Raw genomic sequence first — 17732 nt, 5'->3', positions numbered from 1 at the left:
GCGGGTATGTGTGTACAGTACACCACCAGCATAACAAACCAATCGAGCAACTCAGCTCAGCTCAGCGCAGCCCAACTCAAGAGGTTCGCTTTTCCTCTTTTCCTTTTTTTACAGAGCTGACCGAACAGAGGTTTTGAACTGTCAAAAACGAACCCCAAAAAATGAATCGATTCGTTAGCCGGGCTCTTCTTCCTTTCTTTCACGACAAGCAGGCATACAGCACGGGACGATTGAAACGAGCAAACAAGCAAAATGATCGGAATTAAAATGGATTTGGAAACTCACCGGAATGATCTGCGCCTTCTCCAGATCCCACACCCCAGCCTGGGTGTAGATATCCTTGCTCAAGATCTCACGGAGAGCGTCAGCACTCTCCGCGACGGCGGTGACCATGCTACCCTTGAAAACGGGGGTTTCGCCTTCGGCGGGGTGGGAGTCGAGCATTACGCCTGTTTCGGCGGTCCGTTCAGCAAACCGTCAGATTTGACACCTGTATCTGTGTGGAATATGGGATATGGGATGTATAAAAGGAAAAAGAAGCAGGGAGCAAGGGGATGCTGGATGACTAACCTCCGCAAGTGATGACACCGGATTCAATGAGGGGTTTGAGACCTTCGATATGAGACCTGTACTCGTATGAAGATGAAGGAATTAGCACAAAAAAATCACACATGATTTCAAGATTCATATGTATGTATCTAGCCAGCTAGGTACCTGTCTATAGCTTCACCAACTAAATTGCAGCATGGAGTATGTAGCATGGAGTAAGAGTATACTTACGGCCTCACCTCCAACCTCTTCGCCTGAGTCCCAGGCTTATCCGGAATGATGCAAAGGAATTCCTTCTTTCCTCCTGGAGCAGTGAACGACATTGTGCGTTGTTGGTGATGACACTTTCCGAGGTTGTTGTTGGCACGAAGGACTGCTCTTCGACTAAGAGATGAAGAAATAGAAGATGAGGAAGAAAAGAGAAGGGAAAGTCGGACTCCTCGGAGAGTAGCCAGGTGACGGACAGACAGACAGTTATGTACGTATGTATGTACAGTACACTACACTACACCAGTGCAATTGATGGAGATCAACTAGCTAGATCCGAAGCTAAAGCTAGTGGAGCGGGAGAGCTGCGCTGTAATTGAAGTGAAGTGATATGATGTGATTGATGACGACGGCGATTGCTGGAATCTATATATATAGATGGTTCGTTCGTCGTTGGCTCGTTCCTGCCGATGCCCGCACGAGCGGGGGAGTCACTTCGGGGGAAAGCCGATGTAGGGGAATTCGGGCATGGAATGGAGTGGAGAGGAGGGATTTGCTCCGGATACCCCTCCATCACATTTCCATCAAGAAAAAAAAAGAATAAAGGTGATCGGTTATTTTTTAAACGTTTAAGACTGTTCTAAGATCTTACTAGGGGCTTTTATAAGCTGACAAGTCTGACTTATGGCATTAATTCTGGGTGTGTGCCGTTCATCTTGTGGACATCCATAGTATATATATAATTTCAACAACACGAGGAAAGTAAACTAGTTACTACAGTCCACATGGTGGTAAATTGGCTCCTTTTATACTCCTGTTCCCCTAATATACTGAAGACTCATATGAGCGTCGTCATATATTTCGAACTCAACATATCTACATCCATATCGTATCGTCCAAGCCATACCCATACATAGTACATTCGACTACTCAAGAGAAGTTCTCAACGTGCAAATAAACAAACCCCCTGCGTCCTCCCACTGATCTTGACGACTGAACACGGCACCGCCGTCGACAGGCTGAGCGGACCGCACATCCCGACGGCGCTCTCCCCTTCTGCCTGGGAGAGGGCGTTCCAGAAGATGTCAGAATCAAAGACTGGCCTCCTAGCTGCAGCTCGGGACCAGCAACCGGGTTGAGGCCTCATACGACGTGCCGGACAGGAGGCCCACGAGGTTGTGCTTGCCTACCAGCAGCATCATCAGGGGTACCTGGGCAACTGCAAGCCATCCAGCGTGTATACTAACTGCAGTATACCGCTGAGTACCGGAAACGTCGTCGTTGATAAATTGTAGGCACAAGACAAAAATCCCATATGCGACAATCACAAGGATCGTGCCAAATTGGGGGATCTTGAACCACGACAGCCTCGCCTCCGGAGTGCTTAGTAGATAAGATATCACCCGCAGTATGCCCGTCAACGCTGCCAAGGCTCTTGTCAGGGGTTCTTTGGTTGTGCCGGCCGTGTATGATTTGCATGGCTGGCTCGGAGTCTTTCTCACGTCAACTAGATTGATAGGAAGAAAAAAAATCTTAGATTGATTGTATAGGTATCAACGTCCAGAGAATATGGCAGATAGCCTCGACACCCACCACGACGACTACTCCGTACCAGAATTCCCTGGCCACAGCGTTGGCACCGATCTGGATGACGCTGTCATCCAGCATGTCCTGCAGAAAGTTGAATGCTTGCATCTGGTTGCAGAAATCGACATCGGCCGCGATGAGCGGTGTCGACGAAGCGCCGCTGCTTGTGCTCCCCATGTTTGTTCTTTAATACGTCCACATAATAATCAAGAAACCCGCTTATCTTGAATATAATATATAAAGACGGCCTCCCAGGGAGGATTCCCGCAGACGCAGAAGGCAGTCGAGTTGAAGAAAACATGATGTGCATGGAATATGATCGGTGTTTTTATACAGCATCGACCATCGATATCGACCTGCCTTCATGGCAAGAATAAACAAAAAAAAATGTTCAAAATTCCCCGTCTGAGACCAGACAAACGTTCGTTCTGGCCACGGAGAGAAAACAACCTTGACAGCCAGCAAATCGTCCAGTGCAGTCCGCCGTGGTTGAGGCTGCGATTGTCATCTGTCCTCCATGGCGACTGCGTGCTCACAAAAATGTTATAATCTGCCTAGGACCGCGTGGTAAGACCAGCAGGATCCGCTAGGTATCTGTTCGACAGTCTTGCCGGTATCTGTATGCGGTAGACGACAGTTTCGTATTGTAGATGATAACCACAGACATATCCTGCCCCATACGGTGTACCGGTCTTGTCGAACAAGTAGAGTATCTGGTCTGTCTTCTTCATTGTTGCAATTGGTATTCGATGCTTTGGCTACCGATGATGCCTCTCTTGTTCAGTTCTCTGATAATGTGTTGTAACGGATTCGGACGAGGATACTCATCATGATGGATGTGCTGTACTATACTATACGGATCATCATGGACAGCTGCAGGCAATTGAATTAGCCCAGCTTAACTGCACACAACCCTCCCACCCAATCACAGCTCGAGAGTTAGTAATAATGTTCCAAAACTAAAAGCTCAACAATCCTGGCCCACTCATCACCAACCTTAAGCAACTTATTGCAACTTGTGTAGACATACGCTATTATGATCCATCGAGAACTTCTGTTCAGGTACCTAATTCATCGTATTTGTCGTACTTGTCCTAATCAGCGTTGCCTGCTGGACACGGACCTTGGGATTGCCTGCGTAACGTTTCATCGCCGTTGTCCATCCCACGTTGTACGAACGATAATGTGCAGGTCCACTTCCGGTGTCATGTATGTGATCCTGATATTCACGTGACAGAGATGAGACAGACACTCGGCAGAGGCAGTAACAGTCGAGGGCATGACGACGATAACTGGTCGACCGGGGAACCCTTCAATTGTGTTTGTTGATTTGTTTGCAACATCAGCGCATGTCAGAAATACTATATACACACAAAAGCACAGATGGTAAGAACTATCTTTACACATCGTCTTTTCCCCGTCCCTATCATCCATTACCTTCCCATACACACCGCTCGATAGTTCGATCGATAAGATGTCGAGTTTTCTCGGCCACATGTGGTCTGCATCTGTGCCGGACCATATTCCAACTTAGATGTCCACGCAAAAGAAAAAATAGAAACACTCGACTCTGCCAATCCTCCCGAAACCCTCGAGGAAGGGTGCTCTCTTCCACGAACAGAATGAGGATGAAGCACAGTAGAGAAGTAGCAGAGTAAGACGCCAGTAGGAAAAGAAATCAAAAATAAAAAAAAATCCCTTCCCAAATAGGATCTGGAACACAACGGTTAAACAAGGTTCAGACCAGAGCAGCGTCAGCGGACAAAAGAAAGAGAGGTCAGCGGAGATCCATATCTCAACGTGATCCAAGCGATCTCTTGCCCAGGACAGACCAACAGCCGGTCAAACTCGCTTGATCGACCGCTGTCAGAGCAAAATAACAGGGAGATCAAGAGAAAAAAAAAACAAAGATGATATGGTAGGGATAGACAGAAATAAAAGAAAAAAATAATAAAAACTCGAATCTATAAACCATCACAACCGTACCACAGAAATGCCATTCCTTCCAGAGCGCCGAGGAAAGAAGATGGTGAAGCCCCCTAGAACGCGACACGAAAAGAGAAGAAAGTCTTTAAATATTACGGGAGTCATTAAGCCACAGTCTTTAGAATCGTTTGGTGGAAGAGGTGTGCCGCATGACCAACGAGACAGATAAAGCACAGCTCATGCTGCCCCCGTTGTCGAAGCCGAAAGTGTTGAGAACGGGATTCACCAGCAACATCACGGGAAGACCCGAAGGCTGCAAATCAGCCGGGCACCGTGATTGGTGAAGAAACTTTTTGAGTCCAAGAAGAAAATATAACCCATTAGTAGGCCTTGCGACCCCCGAGATTGCCGGGTTTCTCTTGCGTATCGATGTGCCAGACGACGTAGTTAGGCAGACCAACGACTTGGTATCCGGCGCGCTTGGCCATCCTCGCGAAACCTTCTGTTTCAGCCTGGTTTTCGAAAGAATAGGCCGGGAAGTTGATGCCTAAAGCCATGGTAAGCGGATAATGTTGCGACAAAAAAGATCCAGGTTCAATGCTTACCGGAACGGTGAACGTCCGCCTTGACAAGGATGTTAACACCACCAATTCCGTCCAACTCAACTTCTTCATCCTTGTTCTTCCTCCAATCACCCAACTTAACCAGGTAAGTACGGCCAGTGTCAAACTCCTTGTAGCCTTCAGCCAAGATCGTATCTTCCGGGAGTGACTCCCGCAGTCTGCGTCCTTTGTCGGATTCAATCCACGAGTTGTAGTCGACTGGACGGAGTCAGATGGATTCGAAAGGGAAAAAAAATAAACCCCAGAGAAATCAACCAAGGGAACACCTACATCGACCCTCAATATCACGACCGTTTTCGTAGCGATGGAACCAGATGTCTGCAAGAAAAGAGATCAGCAATCCACCCCTACAGAGAAACCCCGCTTGGGATAGTGATACATACTCGGAACAAGAATATCCTTGTCATGAGCGATAAAGTCCTCGATAATCTTCTTCGGGCTGTCAACAATATCGACATCTCTCCAGTAGACCCAGGAGTGCTCGGGCTTCAAGGCAGAGTACAGAAGGTAGTTGCGGGCGCGGGCAATCGCCTTGCGTCGAGGTCCCTGGGCCTTGAAAGAGTGCTTGTCTTCGATGTCCATGTCGACCACCGGACCAAAGTCCTTTTGGACAATGGTCGCGCTGCGGAAGGCGATCTTCTCCTCGACCTGATCCTGGACGCGCTTGAGCTCCGAGGTAAGGACAGCCAGGGTGTCATCGGTGCAGTCGCCGACCAGGAAACCCAAGTCGATGAGTTCGTGCGGATACGTCAGTTCGGAGAGAAGGTCGAAATACTTCGGAAGGAATTGAGCGGCATCCCGCAGAGGAGTCAAGATCAGCACCCGTTCGCCGTTGGCAACGGCCTGGGGGGTCGATTTGATGGGGTTCAGGTCGACGCTCGTAATCGTGCTGGAATTCACTTCGTAGGGCTCATGGTTGTTGAAGATGACCGGCGTCTGTAGATGGGCGTTCCATTCCACCATCTCGTTGATAGACATTTCCATCGGGGACTTTGAGGAGCCATAGCAGTAGAAACTAGAAGCCACCCAGCCGGTCAGTTAAATTTTTAAAAAATTATTTTTTTATCTTTGTTTTGAAAGACGGATATTTCATTGAGGAAACATACTTCTGCATCTCAGCGGCGGACTTGCTAATGCCACGCCATAGGAGGATAATCAGACCCGTGACTGCGACAGACACCAGGAAGCGCGTCCGGGTCAGCAAGACGACGACTGCTCTCCATGGTGGTAACCTTGCTCGAGCGGACTTCCACGTCACGCCGCCCTTGGGAAGCAACATTTTCGATGATCACGCAGGCGTGTGGGGATATGAGACCGAAAGGGAGGAACGAAAGAGAAAGAGGGTCGATAAAAAGAGGCGGGTGAGTCGACAGGTGTTCGTTGCCCCTTTGCGGTTGCTCCCAACCGCACCGACGCTAGACAACCCTCCTGGCCAAGCGACTGACGAAGCTCAAACCGGGAATCGACAACGAGGGCGACGGGAGGTCGGATGGCACACTAAGGTTGACGGTGGAGGGCTCACGGATAGGTAAAGGCAGGGGAAGAAGAGATGCACGAGGATAGCTTTGTACGAAGTGTCTGCCGCGTAGGCTTCGGTACGGAGTCGAGTCGGGGGGATGAGCGACGATTGGCTGGCCCAGCCTAAGCGCGAAAGTCTGGAAAGGCTTGCAGAACGCACAAATGGGGCAAAGAACGAGCGAATGCAGGAGATCGAACCAGGAGGGACAAAGTTCCAGTGGATAGATGATGTGAACAGGGACAAACGCCGGCAGACAAGCTGATTGCCTCTGTGGTGGCTTGAATGAAGTCTAGGGGCGGGTGGATGTGTCGTGGAGACGGGACGCCATGGAAAAGGAAAAACGGTGCTTCGGGGGAGGTCTAGACGTCCAGAGCAGAGGCCAGCAACGCTATCAATCACTATCTACCATCACTTAATAATAATGCTATTAACAATCTACCTTACTTAGTACAAATCACAATATTTAATCGCAGCCATCAGCAGAGATAACAATCTCTGATGGAGTAATTTTACCTAGGTACCTACTCTAATAGGTGAGCAACAAATGAAAAAAAAAAGAACCACAAAAACTGTTTCCGTTTATAGCACTGCCATTGTCTGATTCGCCATTTCCAGCTAATTACCAATTATCATTGCCCCTATCTCCAAGGCCAATCTCAGAGACACGACGATAGCAACAGCGACAACAACAACGATAATAATGATGATAATCAATGTAGTACAATAAGGAGTTGCAGAGTATATTTTTGTGATCAGAGAGGTTCATGAAAACTCGGGATGCATGACCACGGGTCGCCGATTCGCCACCTGCCAGTAGTGCCTCTCAGTGTCTCAGACAATAAGCTCGGATGGTTCCTGCGTACCCGAAGCAAGGGAGGACCTCAGCCAGAGTGAGCAGAGCACCTTGCACGAAGTTTATTTATCATTGAGTTGAGGCTTACGATGCAGGGAAGAGAAGCCTGTCTCGGAGGAGTTCTTGCCCTTGCAGGTGTGGGGTATATAGTTATCTGCAGTACTAGGGCAAATAAACTTCATTCGTATCTATCAGATCGATTCAATAGTACAGCTACAGTGCAGATGGCAGAGAGCCAATGGCCAGGAACAAATGCTCTGGTCATTAGAGATAGACTGCACAAAGAATAGAGACGTGCAAGAGACGCGCAATCAAGGGATTGTCACCCTCAAAACTTCTCTCCTTGCTCGAGACCCCAAAAAGGTCAGGCAATTGTGTTGTTGCAGCAGTCATCATCATCATAGGCCCATGTCTGAGAATATACGTGATAGGAAAGGAAAACAAACAAAGGAGTGACGGAGACAGATGATCTGCCATGGGAAAATATGAACAAGAAAAAGACCGAAATCAGACGCAAAATCCCAGAGGTACAGAATGGCAGAGACAAAAGAGATGCACAAAGAAAATGACATTTTTGGAGGCACACCTGACTGGAACAGGGTGTTCTGGCGAGATCGCGAGCATGACTGCAAAAAGTCACAGAATGGACGGTATATGTCGCACCAGAAAAAAAAAAGAAAAGAAAAGAAAAACAGTAATGATACACGGTAGGCCACATAGAGGCAACCACCTGCGAGACTCGAGCCCAATGGTCTTGGGCGTGATGAAACCATATGTATGTAGAAGTAAACGTCTCCCGAAAAATAAACCCATTATGCCTCCCTTCCATATCATCATAACCTCATCAATATTCTGTCGTTTCCTTTCCATCAGTCATGCACCCCGCCCCCGAATCATAGCAGGAGTTCATGGCAGGGAGCGAACAGACTCTCGCCGGGATGGCAAGCAGACAGGTGACGACGGGCTGGTGCTCGGCGGCGTGCTGCGGAAGAAGGGGTTGGAGAACGTCTGGGAGGTGCCGGTGGCCAAGGGGTCCGAGTCAGGCCCGATGGCGGCGACCTCATCGCAGAACACTCGCAGACCCGGAAGCACTTTCTTCTCAGTGGTTTCCGGGACGGTCGCCAGCGGTGGAGGGGTGACAACTTCACTTTTAGGGGAGCGGAACATCTGCTCGTAGGACTTGAGTTGGAATTCGAGAGCCCGGTTGCGCTCGGCCAGCGCTTCATTCTCCTGCTTCAGTGTCCGCACCTGCTGCTGGGCCGTCTGGTTCTGCTGTTGCAAGCTAGACACCATCTGTTGCAACTGCATACACCGAAGGTGGGACTGTAATTTCTCGGATAGTTGGGGCGAGACCTCTTTCTCCTGTCGTAACAGGTGAGTGATGATGACCAGCATGAAGTCGATGAGAAAGATGGCCCCCTGGACAATGTGTTCTTTCGACTGAGGCAGGCTTTTGGCAGGATTCCAGCCCGCGCGTTCCAGGAAAAAGTCATGGATGCGGCTATCCAGCTCTCGATGAAGTTGGCTGAGGTTCTTGCGTCGATTTCCCTCGGCGATGCGGTGCTTCTCTCGTTGGTCATCATGATCGCTGGCGACCATGCTATTCTTGCGTTTGCGCCCACACAACTGCTGGAGCGGGGGTTTGCGGTTGATGTTCCGGGGGGCAACCAGGGACATGATCTCCGCGTAGGAGAGATCGTTGGGCCACCCAAAGGCCTTTTGGGTCGAGAAGCTCTCCTTCAGAGAAAAGTCGACGGAACTAGCTGGAGATGGCGGAGACACCGTATGGTCGCTGGCGGACCAGCTCGACCTGACGGAGAACGAGTCCTGAGAGCTTGGAGGGCTGGGCATAAAGACATTCGAACTAAATGGATTGAATGGCCCCGGAGGCAGAGGCTCCACGCAAGGCAACGGCGGGAGTCGGCGAGATGTCTGATCATCATTCTTCTCCATATCGTTGGAGCAAAATGAGCTCAATGCACTAATCCCAGACTCGATGTTAGCTCCCAATTTCTGTAATGCTGACACAGGAAACGCAGAGCCACTTACGGTAATGAACAACGCCGAGGCACAGCATCGGCGACCTTGGTATCTTTAAACATGGTGAAAGAAACGAGGGGTGACTGGGTTGCTTTTTTTCAAGTATATCCAAGAAGGGGATCCCAGGGGATGCAAGTATGGGATCGATAATATAGAGACAATCGCTCTAGTATACACGTATATAGACAATTCACCACGAGCACGGGAGAGAATGACCCAAGTAGATGAACCCCAGCAAACGTGGCCACGAGAACGAGAATGAGAACGAGAAGGTCGAACATGCATGAAAGTTATATATCCCTGAGACCATCTCTTCAGGACCCTCCCCTCGCATTGGCCTCCCGACGAAATTGAAGTTGGCTACGTGCTCTCCGGCCGAGTATCTGCACAGGAAGCAGGATGCATCACCTGTGGGATCTGCAAAACGCTCAATAAGGAAAGGGACGACAGAATAGTCGATGTGAGGTACAGTTGGATTCTGCATCCATTTCGCCATCCCGCACTCCACGGCGGACGGGGAATCGAGACTCAGACCCCCAAAGTTCGACCAGGCTAACAGACTAGTAGTCTATCTGATTCTCTGTCATAAAACGCACAGGAAAGGTAATAACAGATCCACGAATGGGATCGCCGTCATCTCGATCTAGTGAAGTGAATAAATGGCCCACGGTGCGAGCTGATTCGTGACCGGCGGTGCGGGTTCCGATGCAGATTTATCATCTCTCCTTGCATCAATAGTTTCCGGGACCAATTGAAGATCAGGGAAACTATAGTAATGCCTACAGTACTCAGACTTATGCAGCGATCGGGACCCAAGGATCTCGATGCCAAGCAGCTGCGGGACCCTTGATAGCCAAGGAAATGGTGCCACTCACAGTGCGCCTGTGGCGAAGGCTCTGGCGTCCCTTGACACAGCCATGTCTCCGCAGTATCACAAATCACTCCCAATCGAGTTGGGGGCGTAAAGGAAGCTATGGCCCAAGCGCGAGGGTAGATTAGACAGAGAGAATCATCAAGAAAGCCACAGAGGGAAAGGAAAAGGTCCCCGCTACCCATCTAGGTGAGTAGGCCTGTTCAGTAAGTGGCGATCTAATGGCAGTCCATTAGGTAGGTAGGTAGTTCATAGACCCCAAAAAGGGATTTGTCATCTCTTCGCGGCGGCTGAGCAGAGGCTGTGCCGCCTTGGTGGTTGCAGTCGCCATCGCAGCTGGTCATCCCCGACAGGAGCTCCAAAACAACACAGACTCTCTCTTCCACTTGCATGATTCAACGTCTTTCGAACGAGAAAAGAGACCGTTTCATTTCGGGCAAGGGGGCAGACGGTGGGAACCGCCCACAAGGGGTGAGACTAAAAAAGGTCTTTTGGCACTTGGTTAGTTGGCCTGCGAGGGGCATCGGAGAATACATCTCAAACACCGCAGGTTGTATGTAAGGTACATGGAGCGCGCGCATAGACACGACGACGACAGTAAACGCTCAATCCTCAGCGACCAACAGGCAGTCGACTCGACTGGACAGCTGGATCCGAGCACCGGGAAACTAGAAGACGCGGCGTGAGTATAATCGCAAAGATTCAAATTTCAGACATGATACAGATGAACCAACTATGTTACGCATCGCAGGTCGATCGTGGACCGTGGCGGGGGAGGGGGAAAGGAACCGATTCCCTGGGAACCTCAAGCGAGCAGGATTAGTGGTTCAGAACGACCGGGGAATTTTGTGGTTCGAAGCTTACCATGACGACGCTGGGGTGGGCCAGGCTATTGTCGTCAGATTCAGAGCTGTCATATTTTCAGTCCCGAACTTGATTGTTGTATGCCACATCCGGCAATGCCTGAGCACATGCCCAGGGCCAAGCCCCAAGCCTCAAGCCCCACGTTCCCTTCAGCCTGCCGCAGGGGTAAGCAAAAACGAGATGTATCTCGACTGATTGATCTCGTTTTTGCGGCTCGCTCGAGATGCAATGGCCCAGCTGGCTGGATCACCTTCATGTAGAAATCTGTCTCGCACGCCACGATGGCAATAATGTCCGAACCGCACCGTCGTCAATCGAGCGCACGATCGAGCCCCAGATGGCACAGGCGGATGCAATGAGCCGGCCGCAAGCCTAAATTGTTCCGGTCCTATAGTCTGAGGACCTTCATTCTGTCCCTGAAGACTGAACAGTTGTGCCACGGTCTAAACAGTAGTAGAGTGTCATTAGATTCGTCGTAGGTGGCAGTCCTCTGCAAGATCTCTCACACACGCTCCGCAATGGGTTCTCAACAAGACCCGTCGGTTCCTTGGAACCATAACTAGACTGCAGTAGTAAGACGACAGACTGGTAAACTGTGCCGTGGTGAGAAGGCAGGCAAGAATCGAACAAAATGTTGTGTGCGAAAAGACCCAGCAGACCTTACGAACGAATTCACATCAGGGCTATTTGGACCTGGAATTGCCCGGTCAAGCGCCAGCCATGTCCACGGAGGCTACTCGTGCTGCTTATGAGGCAAGGCTCTGTCCCAGGCAACCAAGACAGGTACAAAGGGTGAGAGTCTGCGACTCAAGACAGGGCTTGACAATATCCAGGGACTCTGGGAAGGAGGAACACCCCCTCGTTGTCCCTAGAGTCCCTACGCGTCTCTGTGTACAGAGTACTCCGTAGGGGTTGTAGGATCGGATCGCATCCTAACAAGATCTGGCCACACAAGGTTGATCGCAGGGATTCTCAGCCATAGCATAATCAAGTAGCTAGGACAAATCAAGGCGGGGGAGTTGTTGGAACTTGGAAGGGGTCCCCGAATCCCCGCGGCGCTGCCTGACTTCTGCATGGCGGGCGGGTTGGCGGCCGTGGCTCACTTGACAGGTCGCTCGAGTGGGCAAGCATGACAAATTGTCTACAGCACGTCCATTCCCTCTGAGGCATAGTCCTAAACACAATCAAGAAGGACAAAAAAAGTAAAAAGAAGAAAAAGGCTTTCTAAAGTCTAAACAAAAAGGGCCAAGTACTAATTATAATTATCACCTTGGAGAGTTGACTAGTAAGCGCCTCCGTACGTGGGATATGCTGAATGCGGCAGCAAGCTACGAGGGATGACAAAAACCTACGGATAGTGGGCGTAGAGAGAGATTCATCCAACTTGGGCCATCGAGGCCAGAGAATTTCGCGATTTACATAGACAACACATTTTTGGTGCAAGCAAAGGTCAAAAGAAACAAACTCAATTGAGAATAAAAGGCTAAGATACAAGTCTCAACTCAAAAGGAACGTCTATGAAAATCGAGAGCAATCGGCAATACTACACCCTAGAAACCTCGGCATCACACCTGGTTCCAGTACACGTCTCGTTTGGAGTTCCTCATCGATACCAAAACCCACCAAGCCTCCCCAGCACGTGCCAGGATCCATTATCGGCAATCCACCTTTACAGCTCCTGACTGAGTGACCCAGCAGCTTCCAGAGACGCTCGTGAGTGTGTGCAAACAACAATGGATTACTTCAGAACGCAGCTATCAGGTGAGAGGAAACCGGAATGGACGGACGCTCAAAGGCTGGATTATTATCATATAACGGCCGCGGATAAGGAAAAATGTCCCGATATGAAAACAAACAGTCGCCTATTACGAGCCTTTACAAGACCTCAAAAACAAAATCGAGCAAAGTCATTGACACCCTTTACATCAGGAACTGAAGCAAACCACAGAGGAGGGCAGTCAGACCCATGGCAGGAGCCTTGCCAATGTTGGAGACAGCAGCACCGCTCGAGGTCGAGGAGGAAGAGGAACCGCTGCTGCTGCTGGATCCAGAGTCGCCATTCATCGTGGTCGGGTTCGGGGTCGTCTTGCAGGTGAAAGATCCCTGGATGACGTTGTTCTTCTGGAGGTTCTTGAATGCATCACACTGGAGAGAACCCGTGCTCTGCATGTTGAAGCCACCCTTCACCTGCTCCAGAGAAGGCAGAGAAACACTGTGAAAAACGTCAGCTCCGGATACTCACTTCACTGAGTGACCTTTCTCCCCCCCCATAAATCACTTACTTGGTGAAGTTGCCGCTGAAGTCAAGAGCGCCAATGATGGTCTTAAGCTCGGGGACACCGTCAATCGTGTTCAGCTCAGGGTTGCTGGAGATCTGGAAACCACCGTTGACGGTCGTAAGGACCGGCAGAGAGATGTTGGAGAGCTTCCCGTTGTTGTCGAAGACCAGGTCACCAACCTTGGTCAGGTTGGGGGCAGAGAAGCTGTCGAAGTAGTTGCCAAAGAGACCGAGTTGACCGGTGAGGTTCTTGAGAGAAGGCACCGAGACGCTGCTGGTGTTGCGGAAGGTCATGTTCATACCAGCAACCAGGTTGGGGAAGTTGACGTTCAGCTTGGCGGAGTTGGCAGCGAAGTTCAGGAGACCAGTGCAGTTCTTGATGTTGTTGACGTTCACCTGGGTGAGGGCAGTGTTTGCAGTCAGGTCAAAGTCACCGACGGTCTCGAGGTTGATTCCGTCCAGCGAAGTCAAACCAGTGTTGGTGATGGAAACACTTCCCGCCTGGCTGACACCCTTAGAGAAGGTCAGAGCCTGCAAGTTGGGCAGGGCGGCCCAGTTGATCGAGCCAACCGAGGTGAGGGAGTCGAAGCTGAGGGTGGTGAGAAGGATGAGACCGTTGAGGGTGAAGTCTTTGCCGATGCTGTTGAGCTGAGGAGCCGAAAGCGAGGTGATGTTGGCAGCCCCATTAGCGGTCAGACTGCCAGTGATTTGCTGGATGCCGTTGAAAGTGATGCCACCCGAGGTGCTCTCAGCGATCACAATGTCACCCTGGATGGTCTCGCAGGAGCTGAGGGCATCAGCATCGCCTTGGCTCTGGATGGTGATCGGTTTGGACGATCCGTCACAGTTGTCGGCTGGCAGACCAGTCAGCATTAGAGCGCAGACCGCGATGATGGTGCAGTTTAGATTCGCGTCCACTCACAGTTTGCGGCAAAAGCCAGGCTGGATGCCATTAAGGCAGGAACAATGTACTTCTTCAGAATGGCCATTTTGACGGTTGGAAGATGGCTCTGGTATCTAGAGACAGATAGAAGGTAAGAGTCAGCCAATGTTGCAAATATCCAAAATACAGATTTCCAAGAAGGTGATGGTCTTTTTGCTTAACAAGGGCATCTCCAGCATGACTCGTCGTCGTGACTAACCCTTGTGATATTGCCAGGGAGCGGCCAGAACGACAAGATGGGCACTACTTACTAAAAGTGTGTATTATAAAATAAATAATTCTGATGGATGCTGATGTGAATGGATGAAAATTCAGCACTCCAAGCCTGAATCAAGCCACAAGGGAGGTGTTTCAGAACACGCTGGTGCGGATGCGAGGGTGGTCGAAAGAGGGTGAGGTGAACAAAAACAAAAGGAGATGAACGAGTGTCGAGAAAGTGAAAGCTTCAACGAGGGAGAAGCTGCAGCTGGCGATCCCTGAACGAGGGGAGAATCACCAATGGGCAAGCACAGTCTCTCGAGACGTTTTGAGTTTGAAAGAAGGAACGAAGGAAGATATGAAGAGAAGGAGAGGAGAACAGGTGGAAGGAGCGAAGGTAGTAGTAAGTCTTTCAGGGAACCAGGGCTAGAGCGGCAAAAAGGAGAGACGCGAGCCGGAGAGTGGCACTCACATTATTGTTAGGGGACGCCCGGCCCACCGACGCCAGTGACGGTCGTGACCTAAGCTGGGACAGGGCCAGTGATGTTTGCGCATTGCTGGGCCTCGACATTCCTGCCGGGGGGTATGGGGCACCGTCTGGCACGAAGCCGTTTGGTGCTAGTCTGCGACACTGCAACACTCCCATGCGCGCCGCCGCTCTGGTTGGTCTGCAGTGCCCCATCCCACGGGCCTTCCAGCCACTCATGCCACGGATGTCAGACACTAAAGATGGGCTCCACGACTATTATTATTACATGTACTATGCAAATGACGATGCCAATAATAATACCCGTTGGCGCATCGCTTGAATTCGCTTTCGGAGTCTTACTTGGTGCCAGGGGTGTTGATTGCTATGATTCTCCTGGGACTTGGGTGTTGTACGGAGTACGGAGTGCTCTGTACTCTGTACTCTGTACTCCGTGGCCGCGACCGTAGATAAGGCCTTCAGAACAAGCCCCATCATTATTATTAACCAGCCAACCCCTGGTACATACTCCGTAAACTCAAACAACTTTGGTCCATTCAGGGACGACGATCGGGCCCCCAAGCCTTCCAGGAATCAGGTATGGAGACCTAGGTATGATCCACAACCTGCGCCCATTCTAATAAATAACAAAAATCCATGATGGCTGATGAGCAAGAATAATCGATTCCGTCTTTCTCAATCTTTAATTTCAGAGGTCTGGATTGGGATTCAATGCAACATTCTACCATGAAGACTCCTGGAAAAAATCATGATATGGAGGTTTGCAATCATCCAAGCTAACAAAGGCCTACGGGACCGCATCTAATTAGGTCTAAAATAAAATTGTGATCTGAACGTGGGTTATCAGGGGGGCAAGGCATCATTGCGTCATATGTGAAACAGGGCAATATAAGCATAACGTCTTTGCATACTCCGTACGGATGTTGGTTTTTGAGAGCCAGGCTGAAGCCCAGCTTCTCAAGCACCTTATTTACTCCGTATGGGTTAGAGGCCAATCCATGGATACTATAGGTTGACCAGTAAAGCGAGAGAAATCGATGCTCGTTGGCAAGCGAGGCATTGTAATCCATCGCCCAAGAAGAACCGATGCTACCCTCCTTACCTAGTCTTTCCACGTCTCGCAACTTAACATGTTGCTGCGAGACGACCATCCAGAGGGTCTCGATGATTCTTGCGAGCTGCAGCAACTCCTGACTCTGTGAAAGTTGTATATATATATATCACGGAGTACGGAGTAGATCATCATCATAGGTAGGCAGGTAGATCACTAGAATCTTCGGTGCTCCACTGGAGATTTGCTCCGATCGGGTCTTCCCACACGTGCCCTACGGAGTACTCACCAACCACTTGCTAAGGCAAAAGTCTTGCGATAGATAGCGAATAATGATCTTGATAATAACCATCGCAGTATCATTGAAAGAATCAAGAAAAAATAAGAAAAAATTTATGTACAACTCACATTCCCTGTTTTTGGAGCTAGTCGAAAACATGATTGGTCCGGCTCAAGTCTAAAGATCGCTAATCAGGAAAGTATGACGCGTTCTGGAAACGTCATAAGGCACGCCTTTGTAGACCCAGTTGCCGCCCACTCTTTCGGATTGATAAGATTATGGTCGTTTAAATCTCTGATTGAATTCGTGGCAACTCGCAGCTGGGGATTAAGTACCTAAAATAATGATATACAAGCAGTGAGAGAGGCCGCGGGCGTGCCCGGTAAAACCTAAGGCACTAACAACTCAACATCAGGCAGATCCCCTTTCCTTATCTCAGATTACGTCGTGGACAAAAAAGAGAGTCAAACAACGGAAAGACAATATTAAAATAAAAAAAAATGCAATGCCACCTTGTCTATGGTGTAGGTTAATAATCGCCGCCAGGATTGTTGCGACTTGCACGTTTGTTCCAGATGCCACGAAGCCGAGCAATGCACGCTACTGCAGCTAGTCAAGCCTCGCTTCGAACAGAGTGGCGCATATTCTCGGGAAGCAGCAATAATAACAATATTAATGCTCCACCCTCGGTATTTCTTCAAGTTCCAAGTTCCATGCCTACACGGAGTACGGAGTACATCTCAATTGAGATGGCAAATGAACAATGTAGGGTAGTACGGTATGTGTAGGTAATGCATCTATCTACTAAGTGCATTTAGCATGTGACTGCATATGGACAGATATTTGGTATAGCCTCGTAGTAAAAGAGAAGAACGAAAACGGGCATATGCTTTTGAACTCCATGGATGGAGAACCAATGAAAGCCAGTACCGACTAATTCTATGTAGGTTTTTGGTGGCAACAGGCGGGTTTGATTGTCAATTTGAATGAGCAACTTCTCATTCGTCACCAGCGATGATGAATATGTAGGTATTTATTATTGGAAATCTAGCCACCTACCTAGATAGGATTCTGCAAAGCTCTCTCCCGTCAAACCTGTCTCAGACAAGTTTGGAAATTACAATTCGGAACCTTGGGAGGCTGAAGGGCCAGCACTCTGGGAGTCTGGGTGTGCACTGCCACAGCAGTCCATTCAGGGCCCAGGGCGCTCTTCCCCATAGGGCAGTACTGAGCAGTCGCGGACAGCGGGCTAGACTCGACTTCCGCGGGGGACGGCAACCACAGTCTAGGCCTTTTGGTCCACCACCACTGAAAGATGAGGTAGGCTCTATCCTGCCTTGTACTCTGTACTCCGTCGGTACGCTTCATCGCTTTCCGACCATCCAATCGTTCTCCTCAACCTTTGCCACTACTGTCTACGTACGGAGTACTACTGCCGAATCACTCGCACCCACCA

General features: G+C 49.8%; 5 protein-coding genes across 5 annotated transcripts; all 5 read right to left on the bottom strand.

Moving 5' to 3' along the window:
- Positions 1–108: 108 nt before the first annotated feature.
- On the bottom strand, positions 109–872 carry VTN77DRAFT_1156 (uncharacterized protein; the record flags this gene model as incomplete). The annotated part of the gene is made up of 4 exons (XM_069416857.1): positions 109–138; positions 286–449; positions 571–626; positions 781–872. The coding sequence occupies 4 exons, from the start codon at positions 870–872 to the stop codon at positions 109–111; spliced, it is 342 nt and encodes a 113-aa protein (XP_069280110.1).
- A 3777-nt stretch (positions 873–4649) lies between these two features.
- VTN77DRAFT_1155 (uncharacterized protein) lies at positions 4650–6171 on the bottom strand (the record flags this gene model as incomplete). Its single annotated transcript, XM_069416856.1, has 5 exons — positions 4650–4816; positions 4875–5090; positions 5163–5210; positions 5276–5907; positions 5999–6171. 5 exons carry the CDS (start codon positions 6169–6171, stop codon positions 4650–4652), a joined length of 1236 nt encoding a protein of 411 aa, XP_069280109.1.
- Positions 6172–7628: 1457 nt separating this feature from the next.
- Positions 7629–8093, bottom strand: VTN77DRAFT_1154 (uncharacterized protein; the record flags this gene model as incomplete). Its single annotated transcript, XM_069416855.1, has 1 exon — positions 7629–8093. The coding sequence occupies one exon, from the start codon at positions 8091–8093 to the stop codon at positions 7629–7631; it is 465 nt and encodes a 154-aa protein (XP_069280108.1).
- Positions 8094–8170: 77 nt separating this feature from the next.
- Positions 8171–9366, bottom strand: VTN77DRAFT_1153 (uncharacterized protein; the record flags this gene model as incomplete). The annotated part of the gene is made up of 2 exons (XM_069416854.1): positions 8171–9245; positions 9314–9366. The coding sequence occupies 2 exons, from the start codon at positions 9364–9366 to the stop codon at positions 8171–8173; spliced, it is 1128 nt and encodes a 375-aa protein (XP_069280107.1).
- Positions 9367–12959: 3593 nt separating this feature from the next.
- Positions 12960–14306, bottom strand: VTN77DRAFT_1152 (uncharacterized protein; the record flags this gene model as incomplete). The annotated part of the gene is made up of 3 exons (XM_069416853.1): positions 12960–13251; positions 13322–14171; positions 14240–14306. 3 exons carry the CDS (start codon positions 14304–14306, stop codon positions 12960–12962), a joined length of 1209 nt encoding a protein of 402 aa, XP_069280106.1.
- Between the last annotated feature and the right edge of the window lie 3426 nt (positions 14307–17732).

This window comes from Rasamsonia byssochlamydoides (assembly GCF_041956645.1).
Source record: "Rasamsonia byssochlamydoides strain NRRL 3658 unplaced genomic scaffold VTN77scaffold_12, whole genome shotgun sequence".
Lineage (NCBI taxonomy): Eukaryota > Fungi > Ascomycota > Eurotiomycetes > Eurotiales > Trichocomaceae > Rasamsonia > Rasamsonia byssochlamydoides.
This window is presented reverse-complemented; position numbering and strand designations above follow the sequence as displayed.